The 15,966-nt window shown below is 42.1% G+C and overlaps 1 protein-coding gene across 2 annotated transcripts in view; it reads right to left on the minus strand.

Annotated features, from left to right (window-relative positions):
* ALK (ALK receptor tyrosine kinase) overlaps window positions 1-15,966 on the minus strand; it is a 306,168-nt gene that overhangs the window by 25,678 nt on the left and 264,524 nt on the right. Inside the window, exons 12-16 of one of the 2 annotated variants that reach the window (XM_088052596.1) lie at window positions 9,325-9,487; window positions 5,008-5,158; window positions 2,568-2,699; window positions 1,599-1,743; window positions 664-846 (exon numbers count right to left, since the gene is read on the minus strand). In XM_088052596.1, the coding sequence (XP_087908722.1) occupies window positions 664-846; window positions 1,599-1,743; window positions 2,568-2,699; window positions 5,008-5,158; window positions 9,325-9,487 (774 nt within the window). Of the gene's footprint in view, window positions 1-663; window positions 848-1,598; window positions 1,744-2,567; window positions 2,700-5,007; window positions 5,159-9,324; window positions 9,488-15,966 lie in introns of those variants that run through there. The other variant, XM_088052597.1, reaches the window with a different exon arrangement.

A 15,966-nucleotide genomic window follows, 5' to 3' on the forward strand; every position in this document is an offset into this window, starting at 1 on the left:
AGAACCAGGGGTTAAACAGTCCACCACAGTGCAGATGGCTGCAGAAACTATGTGGCCCAGGAGACTATGGGTTAGTAGAGATCTTGAATCTGGCCCACACCAGTTGTAATCAACATAATGCCATCTGACAGCTGCCCTGAGACACAGAGGCACATGAAATTAGCTCCTTGCTGTCTGAAGTCATATTAAGAGGGGTGCTGGCTGGTAGCCTGAGCCTCTTCCCCCAGAGACCACCTGTGCAGGACCAAGGCCCTCCCACAGCAGGGCAGGGGAGAAGCCGCGTCTTTCCCCGGCATAAAGCCTGGCTGCCAGTCTCCAGGACCAAAGTCCTCCAGACACAGGTGCTGGCAACGGGAGCACATAGCTGTGGCTCCTCCTTCTCCAGCACTGTCACCCCAACATGAAAGGCTCAGGAATCACAGCAGGATCTTAATGTCACATTTTGCAGAGCGCAAAGCCAGGGTTGCAGCTGGAGGACTGGCATCTGGCTCTTTGCTCAAAGACTAAATGCCATCAGTTCATCTAGTGCTAAAAAAGCAACACACAGACATACTAGTACATAACAATCAAATATGCTAGCTACAGGAGAGTTATCATCAGCATTTTGCTGATCATTAGCACTAAAGGAGGGGAAGGGACACCTTGAACACGAAGCCACTTTACCTATATATCCTCCGCCTCCTCCACCTGAGGAGCACCCCCCTCCACCCCCTCCGAAACCCCCTCTTGTCTCCCACCCCCACTTCTTCATGGCCTGGGGGCAGGATCTTCCTCCAGTAGCACCTTCCAGCAAGGATTTTCCTGACCACAGGAAGGAAGTGTTATCATTCCAGCCACCTCCACCACCTGCAGTTGAGAGAAGAGAAAAAGCACAGCCAGGGGTTACTTTTTGTGTAAAAAACACCGCAGGGATCTGCAGCACAAGCATCCATTCAAAACACAGAAAATCATCATCTGCACCTCTTTTCACCTACCATACAAGGGCGGGCATTTTCTATTGTAAATGTAAAAATATATCCCTACCTACCCTCCAACCAGTCCTTTCTGGTTTACAGAGCCTTCCCCTTCTCTTTGACTAAAACACTTTTGGAAAAAAACAATGTCGGTTCTAAAGTAGAACAAACCAAATTTATTGAAAGGGGTGTAAAAACATATCCCACTCCTGCGCTCTACACAACACTTGTGACTCACTTTCAGCTCTGCTGGTTGCTCAGTCCAAGGTCTCTTCACAGAGACTTCTACACATGGTGCAATTATGCTCTTTCTGCATAAGACAGAGAAACTCAGTACATCCACATGCCACAAAACAGTGCAGGGAGCAGGACAGCCACATTGGCACTGCAAACTCCCACATCAAATGAGAGGTACTGCATTATTTTGGGAGAATGTTGCCATTGCTATGGCTATACCATCTCTGACACCCTTATTTATGCCAAGTATCTAGCACTGTAAGTAGCTTCTATTTCCATCTGTTATAATCCTCTGTTCCCCCTGAACTGTATTTTCATGAGTTTTGCCTCACCTTCTTGTGAGGAGGAGGAATCTGGGAGTACCACATATTCACAAAGGTTTTCTTAAAAGGAATAAAATTTCCTTACCTGCAGCTCCTGAATTTCCATTCAACCCTGGAATAGAGGAATCATTCTCCAGTCTTTCTGGATGAAATGTGTCCGTTTTGGCCCTGTAGGCCCTGCCACCACCCCCTGCTGCAATTATCAAGGGGACTGGCTCTCCGTTCTCCATCTTAACAAATTCAGAAATAAAGGCAATGTTCAAACTGAGTCAGACATATAAATGGATGTTCAGCCACATGATAGTTACTGCAGGTTGCACCAAGCAGGCATCTAGGGCTGCTCAGCACTGCACACTCTCATTGCATTATTTATGCACCCACACCCAGAAAATTAATGAATAGAAAAATCAAGAATAGTCCTACAAAGTTCTGCTACAGGAAACAGCAGTGTCAGTAGCTCTATGAATTTTATCTGCCATGGTGTTGGCTCTTAGAAAGCCTGTAATGTCCCATGTGGTGACTCATACCAAATTAAACAGCTAAGGAGCACTGCTCTGCACGGTGTCTCCTGTGGCAAAGGACTGCCTGAAACCAGTGTTTGGAATAAGTACTGTCTCAGCTAGCACAGGACAGGAAACATCAGTGGTCCATAGCTACAGCATACTGGCAAAAACATACTGGCTATCCTCAACTTTCCTTGTCAGGCCAAATGTATAGCTCAAGTCTCACATTCTACAATGACAGAGTCGAAGTCAGTCCTGCAGAATTTACCCTTTGCTGTAGAACTATGCTTCAGCATCTCAGTTTTTATTGTAAAAAAACCAACCCACTTCAACCCATTATGTTTGCAAGGGATACTCCAAGGCACTGAAGCAAGTGTGGCTATATTGCACAGCAGTTCAAAGAAGTGTGAAGGGCAAACCCAGATCCCTACATTTCTCAAGTGGAAATTAGGGATACCTGGAGGTCGCTCTGTGGACCCTCTCCCTGAGGTGTATAAAGGACTTTTCAGAGGCAGGTGGCAGGATGTGTTGATGCTGAAGGTGTACCTTACCTTAAATATGTAAGTGGCACCACCCCCGCCTCCACCTCCTCCTGCCCATTCATTGACACTTCTGTTCACACGAATCTCTTCTTCGATCACGTTGTTCTCTCCAATGCAGACTTTCTGGATAACATCATTAGTCTGCAAACAGAAGACCAGGTCTGAATTCAGGTAAGAAACCTCCATTCTCTTGTACACATGGAGGCCTCATGAACCCTTCACCATCCCAAAGCAAGAAATTATCCTCCAGTGATACAACATGACCAGAATCAAGTGAATGCTCTTCTAGAAGAATCTGGCTTTTTGCTTCAACCTTTACCAGAACAATTTGTTGCCATTTTTAACTGAATTATTTTGAAACAAGCTCAGTGCTGATACCTATTATCACATAAAACAGCTCCATAAACTTCTAACATACAAAATTTAGCAGAATTTGCTGTAAATATCTCCCAGCATTAACAGTCTGTATTTCACAAGTGGAGGAAGAGAGTAACTTGGTAAGGATGTGTCTTGTCCAATGTCACCTGACAGCCAAATGCAGAGACAGAGAGAACCCAAGTTTTGTTACTTCATTTCCAGTCCCCCTTTGGTTGGGGCCAAGCAGCCAATGTGCTGTTGATTTTAGTAGCAATTTTACTGCAACTACCAGTACCTACCAAAACAGCAGCAATCCCACCTTTGATTGCAATATTCACCTGATGTTAGTAAAAGTACCTCACAAAAAATCCTCCACATTTCCTGCTTAGCATTTTTTCCCTTCCATCAATTATAACCAAACATGGTAAACTTTCTATATTAGGCTAATCCCTGCATTCACTAATTAATTTAAATCACAACATTAAACCACCATTTATACCTACTCAGGACTGTGACCTAACTCTTGTTTTGGTTTAAAACTGGAGCACTAAAGTGTATGACAAGCAGGACCTTGCTGTGAGTGTTTTCAAGTTGCAAACTTTGCTTCTAGCTTATTTTACTTTGCAAGACACTTTGTCTCAGTAACACTACCTTGTTACATTGCACACATAATGCACACTGAACTTACTAAACCAACACTTTTAGGGGAAAATGCACAAACCTTTGTTATAGTAGGACTGACCATCTGCTTCCTTCTACTTTCATATATGTATTTTCTTTTGGAAGAAGAACCTGATAAAAGCATGTTCAAATTCCAAATTGTTCTGCTGACCACAAAGTATCTTCTCAGTTGTGCCAGTGAACGAGTGGCATTCATTTTGTGTGTGCAGACTTGCTTAAAGAACTTACAGTCCTCCTTTCCCTGTTTTTTCTGCTCTCCTTAATTGATTTGGAGTTGGGTGGGAATGATTAATAAAATGACAAAGTCAATGACCCAAAGGAACCACTAGATTACAAAAAAATATAATCCTTCATGGCAAAGACATAACTGATTACAATCCAATCTAGTAAAAGTCCCCTCTATGAGTCAATGCAATCTCTTTGCCTCAATGAAAGAATTACATTAGCACTCAATAAATTCTCACTAAGATTACAGTGGCCTGCAATTTAATGAGTTCATATATTACCCTCAGCAGGAATGTCCTAGTTAAAGACATTGGATGGACGTTTGAGTTAGGCCATTTCTCATTTCAAAAAGGCTTGGTATTAATGGTTTGTTTGTAGATATGTGTAATTCTAGTTTTAACATTATTTACTTTAGCAGCCAGCCTTGAGAACCCCTCTAACTTGTCTATATCCTTCAACCTTTCTCTGCTCTAGCAGACTCGTAAGCTTTCATCTCTTGGATACCAGCCATTATCAGCTGAGAAATGCACATCATTTAAATGTCCAGCTCAAACCTGTAGGTGAAATTTCATCAGATAGTGCTTAGTTTGCTCCATGAGGGTTTTTTATTCCCACATCCTCCTCCAAAGAATACTAAACTATTAATAAACTACTGTGCACACAAATAGTGCCCATTTTCCTGTCATTTGCAGCAAGGGTTTGCTAGTAACATAAAAATCAGGACTGACCCAACAATGATTGGTTTGTCTTTCCTATTCCCATATGGAGAATAACCAAGCAAGCCCTGTGACATGGGTATCTTGAGAGGTGCAGAGTCTGTGATAATGGCAGGGCTGGCCTTAACAGTGGAACAAGGCCAAAATCCTGCAAAGTCAGCCTTGAAGACTGATCTCCAGAGGAACGGAAGGCAGGGTTGTCTTTTGTCTCCACACCCCAACAGAGGTGCTCTGAGATATTCAGATCAGTCAGGAACCTGTTATGCATTATCAATGGGGCCAACATGTTGAAAAGGAGCAAGCACAGGGACATGGTGCTTCATGTTCTCATGCTCTCCCAGTAAAAATGTACCTATTCCTTGACTTCTATAGCCCCACACCCCTTGAGGACAACATTATTCTGTGTGAAAAGACAGAACTCCATGGATTGCTAGAAGGGATGAAGGCAAAAAAGAACTGCAATCACTTACACTAGGACAAGCATCTTCTCCTTGCTGTCCCACCAAGATATACAGTGTATCATCCTTCTGGAGATCAAAAATTCCCAGCACAGACACTCCGTGGGATCGCACCATGGTGTTCTTCCCTCCTTTCCCACCTGCAGCTCCATAGCCTGAGATGCTGCAGAAAAAAGAAAACGAGAGGCTGCCACCTGAGTTGTCTCAGGCGGGTGGGAGGAAGTACAAACGGCTTCTGAGCACTGAGAATTGTGCACATCTGAGCATGGTGTCACAAAGACCAGCTCTGAAGACCTGACATTCTAAATAAATCTAAACCCAAAGCCTGAAGAATGTTTTTTCTGCTCTGTTTGAATCTGTGAGCTTGGGTAGCTACTAAACAGATTCTTTCACATTGATTATTGGGCAAACACTGCTGAGAACAGAGTGAGCAAGTCCTTATAGTTTCCAGCTTTAATATATGAAACACATCTTGTTTCCCAGAAGGCACATCTTTGAGAAGTTTGCAGCAAGGAAGAGAAGGAACAGAAACAGGAGAACTGGTAAAAACAGGACATATGGCTAAAGAGAACATTAAGCATGAGGCTGACAGAGGGAGATTTGAGAAAGCAGACAGCATAACTGGTCTTAGTAATATGGACCAGATGGAAAACAGCTCTCTTATTCCCAGGACCAGAGGAATACAGAAAGAAAAGTAGATGGAGGTGACACTACCTGCAGTAAACAAGGAAGGCAAAAGCCCCCTGGCCAAACTCATGGTGGTCAGGAACATCTCACTGTCTCCAGCCAGGAGTGGGCAGGTTACACACAGGCTGCTGCAGTCTCAGTAAAGGCTCTGGGATTTTTATTTCAAACAGTCAAGACTGAGAGGTGCTTACTGTTACCAGTGTACCCAAAAATGTGGCCGTAACTCTGTATTTCTCAGCTCCTCCCTCTCCCTTTCTAACAATGGACATACTTAAAGCAGCTTCCAGCAAAGGATTTCAAAGCACTTTTTAGAGATCATGATAAAACACACAGTTGTGCTGCAAAAAATCACAGAGTTACTCAACTTTCTGAGCAGGTGAATGACAGTGCAGCAGCTCAGTTTAGACCTGAAATAAGCAGGTAATTCTCCACTGACATTAGTAGCTTTCCATCTGTTTCTGTAAGAGCAAAATTCCACCTGGAGCATGTAACCAGAGACTACAGAACTCAGAACTCAAAAACTGCTTCCTGCCAGGCACAGCTTAGGTGCTCTGCTTTAACATCTCCTTTCCTCCAGCACCTGGCTGCTATCTGCCCAGCACAGTCCTGCCTGCAAACAGGCAGTGTCTCATAAAGCACATTAGATCCTGGCAATGTGACATGATTATGTTCATGCCACAGATGATAACCAAAGCAATCAGTCCTCAGTTAGGCTGTACCAGAGCCAGCAGAAAAAGTGATGGACACAGCACTGGGCCACCCTGAACAGATGCTGCATGAATCTGAAGACTGAGTTGATTTGCTGTAGAATTTTGCAATGGCTAATGAGGTCCACTACCAGGCACAGTAAGCTGGCAGGGCTAATTGGCTGCCAGTAGGAGCCATACTTTTCCGTGTAAGAACAGATTTTGCATACAAGCAGTGATGTCACAAAGTTCAGGAAACCCAGTCTGGCCTCATTCAAAGGCTGAAGACAAATAAAACCCAGTATATTCAGGTAACAGTGATTCCCTATTCAAAATGGGTGTCACTATTTGAACACTTATCTTGACTTCAAACTTTAAGAGGATCCCTGTCTTTAGGAACACCTTTCTTTTACAGAAGGAAGGAAGACTTTTAACCATATTGGCCCTGAAGAAGGGTTCAGCCCATCCTGAGCAAGAACACAGGGTACCTTCCACTGCCTTCCTTCTTTTCTGTTACTATGACACCTGTGGGATCTTAAAAAGAAGCCCACACCTTCAGGAAGGGTCAGGATGCGCAGAGTGCAAACCAGGCTGCGCAAACCAGGGTTGGAGAAAAACATGCAACCCAACATCCAGGTTATGGGAAACACTGGAGCTAGTCTTGAGAGTATGAGAAAATGCTGTGCCTAGGTTGGCTGACTCAGAATGACATTTTTTTTGAGCACCACTGGGCTGTGTTCTTGTGCCACCTTACATGATGGGACCTTAGAGAAGAGAGGACAGTGCAAGCGACCACAAATGAGGCACTCAGCAAAATGGACCTAAACCTCTTCCTTTAAAAATGGAGAGAAGTCAGATAAAGGATAGTAATGTGTAATTTATTACAATCCACTTCTCTCATACTTGGTCATAAGACCTAGATGACCAGACCTTCTGAATGCTTAGAAGGAAATCTGAAACAAAAAATATTCTTTCATAATGTTTAACTTCATTGTTACACAATGTGAAGTCCCATGGGAGTGAACCAGATATCAAATGTGGGCACTACTCACACCTTCACAGGTGGTGAGGTTTTCTGGGTGTGGTTGGTTTGTGCTGGCAGAGTTTTGTGCAAAATTGAGCTGTCTGTATTTTAGTAATGCATATTCTGCCTCATGTTCAGAAAATCGATATCCTTCTTGAGCAATTACCAGGAGTGTACATTACACGGTGTAAAACACACTGATATGGCAGAGCAACAGCCTTCTTGAGAGCCCAGCAGCCAGCAGAAGGGTTTTCTCCCTGGTCAGGTGTTTCAGCAGTGCCCATCAGGAAAACTTACAGGACCCACACCGCAGCAGGACTGCGGGGCAGAGCTAAACACAGGCAGTAAGTCCAGACTCTGGGAAGCCCTGGAATTGATATTGTAACTTGACATTTTCCTAGGGCTATGCTATGCTGGCGGACTCTGCTGCCCCTTCAGCAGACCAGAATCAGGAAGATGTCAAGTTAAGTTAAGCCCACAATTGCCTCCTGCTTTCCCCAGGCTGTGAATTTTCTACCATAGCCTTAAGAGGTGCAGAAAAGAATGTCATCCCTTTATATGTATGTTATGCACAACATTATACATCTATTATCTATACAGAACCTAGAAGTCTGCTAGGTCATTTATAGGACTTAAATAGACAGGTCATCCCTGCAGGGCCCAGGGTTTGTACTGAGCAGCAAAAAAATCAGCCTACAGCTGCACAGGAATTCTGGCTCTTCTTGGACTCTGATATTAAAGAAATGACAGTGCTTTTGGGCTGTTTTGCCTGTTCATTTTTGGGCTGTACTTTATAACCATATTTACTGGATGCTGGTTCTGAAAAATTCTATTCACCTCAGGCAACTCCTTGTTGATAGCTGGGTAAAATACCATTAATGCTTTTTGCATCACCATCAATCCTTGTAGGAATAGGCACTCAGGCAGAACTTGTGCCTAGCCAAGCCAGTTTCTCAAAACTGCTTTGCCCTAGACCTCTATTAGAGACTGACATCTAGCCTCAACATTAACATTCTTTTTCAATATAAAGGAAAGAAAAAAAAAAAAATGGGATCAGAGAATTGTAACTGAAATTTGTTCAAAGCCTTTAATGGAATATTTTGCTTTGAAATCCAAGATACCATCATTGCTTTCAATATGGAATGCTGCATAAAAAACCATCACTAGACTGGTTCAAACTGACAGTTCTGCTTACAAAATGATGCATGTAATGGCTTCATGTTACCATTCAGATACAGTGAACTACACTTTGATTGTACTTCTTTCCTCAGCAAGAGCAAAAAGAAAAAATGGTTGGTAAAAATCTGATTAAGTAGCATTGAACCATATCTGATCACCTCTCTTTGAAAATAACTCCAAGGGGAATTTAAATGTTAGAACCCTCAGTATCACAGAGCCTACCATTTAGGTGGCTGGCTTCCAAAATCAATTCTACTGTGGTAAGCCAGGCTTACAAGCTCAACTTGCTGTGTCTAGATTCAAAAAAGTGAAGATGCTGAGCAGAGGTTGATGCAAGCTGTCCTGTAAGAAATGCTGACACATGATTGTGCTTTCCACACCAAGTGAGGGGTGGGAAAACTCATTCTGTTCCCAGGGCTCAATGAATGACAAATGGGAAACGTATTCCTCTTGGTCTGGGGAGGTGAAAATGCTTCACTTGCAACTACTGATAGAGCTCTCCCAACCTGTAACCATTAGGCTAAAGATCTGCCTGCCTCAGAAAGTTTCTTCTCTCTCGCCAAAAAAGTTACATCTTCCAGGGAATAAATCTGAGAAGGGAGAGGCTGGAAATTACAGGCTCAGGGATAAGTAAAACCCCAGTAGATGTGGCCAAACCTCTGAATGTAACACTTAAAGATGCCTAGCGTGTATCTGCAGCTTGGGTAGTTTCGAACACAGATACATCACGACCGTCAGAGACAGCTCCCTTACCTGTATGTGTTGGTTGCTGGTACTCTCCAGATCTGAATGCCTTGGAGAATGCCTTCAGCTCCCACCACCACTCTGAGCTTGGAGTTCCTGTAGGCATCATTGCACTGGCTCTGTGTGGGGCCATAGGGTCCACTGGCACCACAGGTTGTGAACAACCACTGATCTGAAAGGAGGACACATGCCAAGCATGACCCCAACATCCAAAGACCAAGTAGTTCTTCTGCTCTTCAGCTTCTCTGCTTCTTGGACCAAGAGCAGAACCTGGCCCTGAGGTTTTTACCCAAACAAATACCCACAGAATTCTTTTAAAAGTCTTATAGTTCTGGGTATCTAAGTATTTCACGGTTTTTCATCAACATCTCCAGAAATCTGTCACAATAATAAACATAGTTCTACTTTTCCTAGTGCTCAAAAAGGCAAATAGCACAGAGTAGAGAAAAATCCAAGAGTCCTCCCAGTTTCAAGATCTGCTCTCAGGGCTGTTAAGTGTTCATTTGTAATCTCAAGGCTGGTGCATTTCAGCCCTTTCAGTTTCTAGAGACATTTGGTTATTGAATTTATTTTAAATTGGAAAGTAGCTGTTAATGAGATAAAAACCTGTAAATAAAACACCATCACAGTGATTAAAACATAACAATAGATTAATTGCATTTTGAATAATTATTTGCTCATAGGAGACTCAAATTAAGCTCCTGAAAGCAAACCACCTGACTGTAAAACAAGCATCCAGCTCTGCATTTTCTAGGCCCGATCTGTGGGTGTAAATCAGTGCCTCCCTATTACAGCCATTTCCATCAATTGGAAGAACTAATCCAGTACAAATAGATTTCTAGAAAAGACTTTGCTAATTTGTTTCTCAAAAAAGTCTTATTTTTAAAATTTGAATTTGAATACATGACAAAAATTTGAATACTGTGACAATTATGTCCTTTTCCTTAAAGATTTATTTTAGGGGCACTGCAGTCCCAAGACCACAATGTTTTTGTAAAACTCACCTTGTCCTATTTTCTAGTATATCAGGAAATACTTAATACATAATCAGAACTAAGATTTAGATGCTTAATAAGCAGACAAAGCATTTTTTGTGAACATGACATGATTTATCAAACATACTTATTAATAATCTAATATACACAATCTAATAAACTCCATTAGGTAGTTCTACTGCCATTAAAGATAAAAGATTTGCAATTCATCTGGAGTGTTTTCTACAAATTATGTTGGTCCAGCTAGCCTTCCATATGGCCCTCTCTAAGGGCACCATTCCTCCACCAGCTTTCACAAAAGCAGCACCACGCATGCAGATTCCTCCAGTGGTGATACTAATTAAATCAGACAGGGCATTAATTGGGCTCAATGTCCAGGCCTCAATGATCCTTGCAGATCCCCTCCAACTTAGGGTGTTCTATGATTAGCTTGACCTGCTTCTTGGAATTCAGAGCTATTGTCTAAGCTGATGTGGTCTAGAAGAGATGGTCTGCATGTGCCTGGATGAGCACGGCCAAAAGTTCTACCATTACTATAACTGGAGAGGTTCACCCTCCAGAAATATGAGAAAACACATTAGTTTCGCCAGAAAAAATGTCTGAATTACCTTTTCACAAACTAATCCTGAAGATGAGCTAAATTCCTTCTTACAAAAAAAGTTCAGTGAATGAAATGGATCAAAGAATTTGACAGAACTTTAAGAAATAAAATAACCAGTATTTCTGAAAAATGTTGATAATACAGCATTGTGCAAAGCTACCACTCTGTAAGAAAACTTCCCAATCTAAGCACTGTTGAGAAAATAATCCTTATTGAAAAATCTACACCACCCCTCCTCAAAAATCCCCTGCAAGGGTCCTCTACAGATTTTGTCACTGTTACTTGTTTCATTTGCATACTAATTTCACTTATTTCTCCAATCCTTCTTCAGTGGGTGGCAGTATGAAATCTTAAAATTATTAGACAGCAAATGGAAGAATTTCCCTCTCCTCCTTTGCTTCTGATGTACCCTCCAAAAGCCCCCAAAACAACAGGTAAGAGGGTAAATGTGCCTCAGGAAGAAAGGTCTAGAAGTTAGTAAAGCAAAATGCTTCAGTAGCTTTGAACAGTCTGGCACCAGAAGTTACTTGTTTATCCTTGCAAAACCCACCCCAAACCCAAAGGAAAATCTCACACTAACTGGAAGATGAGAGACTCATTCTGTCACCTATCACAGTGATTTAACACTGCAATACCCCAGTGGGCTTAGCCACCTGCACTGAAACATATGTTTAGTAAAGCAGGCAGGTAAGTGGAACAGTACAAAGCCACTTGTATGTCTCCAGTGAAATATCAAACATGTTCCCAAAGGTAGATGCAGGTGACCTTCAAGGGTACAATAAGCCCAAAACATGAGAGAATCAAAATGGGAAACTGGAAGTGATAAACCTAGGACAGACCACAGCATGTGCAGACAGCTGCTATGGTTAAGCTTCACATTTCTGATTTAGCCCCCTGAAATAAAACTCGTTCCTTAGATATCTGCCAACCTGACCTTGGCAAACTTATCTCCAGATGATTCCACATGTAATACACAGCACAGCTGGACCTGAAACTGGCAGCCCTTGGCTCCCACTGGGTTTTAGGGACTAGGGATCAGTGAAGTACATCTTATTCCAAAATGCTTAGAAATGGCTCTATGGTTCATCGAAACCCCTGGTGGAACAGGAGAATGGCCTTCTGCTGTAGACCCTATGCTTTCAGACTCTGAACTGAAGCAACCAGAATGGCTTTTGTATTTTCTGCCTTTAGGGCAGACTAGAGGGGGCTCACTTCCAGTGCAGAGGCAGTATCAGAGTAAAGGCAAACACTGCTGGCAATTTGAGATTGGTCAATCTGCACTAAGATTTTATAATCTGGTTTTTCAGAGCTTGACAGGGTGGGGAATTAAAAATCACAGATATCTATCTTATGCCAGGGAGTACAATGGAAGGAACCTGGAGATGACTGAGTACAGGAGATGGTATCTTGGATTTTTAAGGTAGTCCTGCTGTAATGGATGGTGGTGTATACAAGATTGTCTGTAAAGCCTCCCAGGTTGTGCAGCTACTGCAGCCAGTGCTAGCAAGAATATCTATTTGCTTTATTCGGTAGATGGTAGACAAGAACAGGAAAACATGTGTTTCAGAACTAGCAGAGCTGGGTAGGGATCTTTGCCCAACACATTGCAGGAGGAAGTCTGGCCCAAGTGAAGTCCATGGAGAGACTGCACCTGATTTAAACCAGCAGGGATTTTAATAAAACCTACAGCCAGGTGTTGCACGATCTCCTCATTTGTCATTGCTGCTCTGATGTGCAAACAGCCCTACTCCTGTTTATAAATACTGGAAGCCAGTCCAACATGGAACAGTTTTTTCATCTGAATTTTTTGTCTTTGTCACTATATTAAATGGGATATAATATGACACAGGGAGAAGTTGCCCCTCATTTCAAGATAATTAGGACAGCTGGATCTTAGTTACAATTCTGGATACAGACTAAAACCCCCACACTTCCCCCCTTACACGTTTCACAAAACCAACCCTCAGTGTGCAGATGTAACAGCAGCCCAAGATCTGAAACCACTAACCCAGTAGCAAAACAGAGTACTGCCTGCCTTAACTCACCACTGCTTTTTTAAAAGTAAGATTTCACTCCCTTTAAAGTATTGATTTTCTCTTGATTCTAGAAATGACTGCAGCATGTCTTATGAGCTTGGAGATAGCATTTCTACAGGTTGCTGCATGCCACAGCAGTTTACAGTAATTCAGTTTGAAACATTATTTTGATCTCCAAAGACTAAAGCAGCAGCACTGAATCGAAAATCCTTAAGTAGCTTGGTGAGAAGCATAGATTTTTTCCATCTGTGAATAACTGTGGTCTGTTGCATAGTGCACAGCACATCCCTCCTTCCTTCTGCAGTGTGTGGCAGGATAACACTGCCAGCATCTCACACACCGGGGGAAGAGCAGCAGGATCTCCAGGCTAAACCTCCCCCAAAAACTAGCAGATTGTGGAATTCTGCCCAGCTTCACACAGGGTACATGTACCCAGTGGCCAGAAACAGCTGAGCATTCCCATGACAAAAAACAACAGGTAGTTTAATGTGGGGTCCCATATATTCTGCCATTGGTAGCTACAAGATGCTACCCAGGTTCAAAAAATGGAAATCTCTGTTTAAGTTGGGGGGGGGAAAGGAGGAGATCACAGTGAGATTCAGGTTGGGATGCTTCATTTCAGTGAATAATTTATCCATCAGTTCAATTTGATAAAATCCTCCCTTTTAAAAGAAACATGGCAGAGGAAACATTAAGTTTCTGCCTGCTCACCCACTCACTTGCCCTCCTGCTCCCTGGCAAGCTCCCCAATACATTGGCAAGGTCCCAGAAACAGCATTTTGCAAAAAATGTCTTTTTGGCTCTATTAAAACAATTGAAAAAAAAAATTCTTCCTTCATAACTTTTCTTTCCATAATGAATTCACTGACTGATATATTTACACACACAGTCGCTCATCCTTTTGCACAGCAGAAATTCTAGGTTTCACACAGTTTGTCTAGATACATGAAATGCACAGCAATCAAGGTGCTGGATTTCAGCCACAGCCAAAGGGGAGTGATGTCCTGCTCTTGGAAAACAAAATGAACAAAACCCCACAAGACTTAAAATGACTAATTTGTTTGAAGCTCTGATACTACTTGCGGCCTGAGGCACTGCTGCTGCAGGCACTGTTGCAAATAACAACCAGCAACACCGAAGAGAAAACCATGGAGCAAAGCCTAAGGCACATTTGTACTTCTAACACAGAAAGCAATTTCATTGGCACATGTACAACACACAAACTGCATGCCACAAAACAGACAAGAGGCATTTTGGCTATGCCTCAAGGGCCTAAATGTATTAACTGGCATTTGTCAAATCAAGCTGGTTTGAACCTAGTTTAAGCTCATTGCCAACCAAAACTTTAGTGATTTGAGCAAATTGCCAACCAAGCACCATGGTACTTGGCTTATTTTGGAACCTAGAGTAACATGTCACTGAAATGCATCAGTGCTTTCAAACAATATGTAGACAGTTTGTGTAATTTGCTGTGACGACCTCTATTCAGACCAAAAGTCTATTCCTACTTCCAATAGAGTAAAAATCCACATTAATAAGGGCTACAAATTTTCATGTTTCAGGGCCATAAGAACCCCAGTGGCTAAACTTTTGGATGTAGTTAATTCTTCCTCAGAGAGTTCATTTTACCTCTTCCTCTCAGGCAGATGTCATCAAACTTGATGCCATGAACAAGTGGAATGTTTGCTTCACCTGTTTGTAAAAACTTCCATAAGCTTCCCTTGCCTGGCAATATTTGGCTAATATGGGAAATCAGAGGCTTACGGAAAACTGCCCACTGTAATCTTGACTAACATCTGGCTGCCACTGGCACCATGGGTTGTGTGGAGAGCTGTAGATTTCACTCAGTGCATGAGCAAACTCAGTTATGCATTACCAATAATTCCAGGGCTGGTCCATGCTGGAAGCCTGTAGGCAAAATACACTACAAGCATATATAAGAAACATGATCAGTGAGGTAAGGATTTCAATTTTGCTCTGGGTTCTGCAGTTTAACAGTGTTCTGTGAGCAGTAATTGGAGATTATTACCTTTCCCAGGATTGAATTTGCCAGAGATTAATGGGGCAGAGGGTTGAAAGATGAGGGTAAATGGCAAAACTAGGTTGTGCTCACAATCACAGTCCCATACCTGTTAAGTGTGTCTACAAAATGGTATTAAGGGGATATAAAATGATCATAGAAATTAGTGGGTCTTGCCAGCAATACGAGAACCAGTTACTGAGGTATGGCTAGACTAAGAGAGATTGGCTTTTCCACTCTTTCTGGAGTTATTATTTCTGTCTTTATTTTCTAAATGAGGGCAGCAATGAAAGACTTGGATGTCTTTCAGTTCAACAGGAAGAGCATCTACAGTGATGACAAATGCATGCTAGATCCATCCTGAGTAACATTTCAAAGAAATACTCAAAAGCTTCACTCATGCTTTAGATTTTTCTTAAGTGTTTATAAATAGGGAACACTATTGGGCATTCTTGTAAGAAATTGTGGTCAGTGTAAGAGGGTGAGAGCACCACTGACTTTGGACAGCAATGACAACACCTTGTTTTTTCCCACACTCTGAAACCAGGCACTAACAAAGCAGCATGAAGAAAACTAATTTCTTTTGCCTTTTATGTTTCACAAAGGATCTTCCATAAAGGGTGTTAAGTGATACATGCTACCAACTTTTTGGAATTTCTTTTTGTTCATAATTACAAAGGATGGTAGAAACGCATGTTAGATAACAAAGACCAAGTTGGATGGAAGTGGGAAAATTATTTAAAAACATTTTCTGAGGTTTACAGCAGTTTCTGTACAATTTAAACCCCTATTCTTAAGAGTGAGCAGCTTTGAAATGTAGGTCTGAAACCTGTGAATTGCTCTGTTTATTTCAAGTGCATGATTAACTCTAGAGAGCAATTATGCCAATTCAACTTTGCTAGGTTTTATCTGGTTGCATGCTGATTTTCAGTATTGCACAGTTGCTATTTTCAATCCTACAGAGAAAGCAAGTGTAAACACTGCAATAAAGAAATTCAT

This window comes from Pseudopodoces humilis, chromosome 3 (assembly GCF_049639895.1).
Source record: "Pseudopodoces humilis isolate 2021_Gansu_Grassland_sample_001 chromosome 3, ASM4963989v1, whole genome shotgun sequence".
In the NCBI taxonomy this organism is placed as follows: domain Eukaryota; kingdom Metazoa; phylum Chordata; class Aves; order Passeriformes; family Paridae; genus Pseudopodoces; species Pseudopodoces humilis.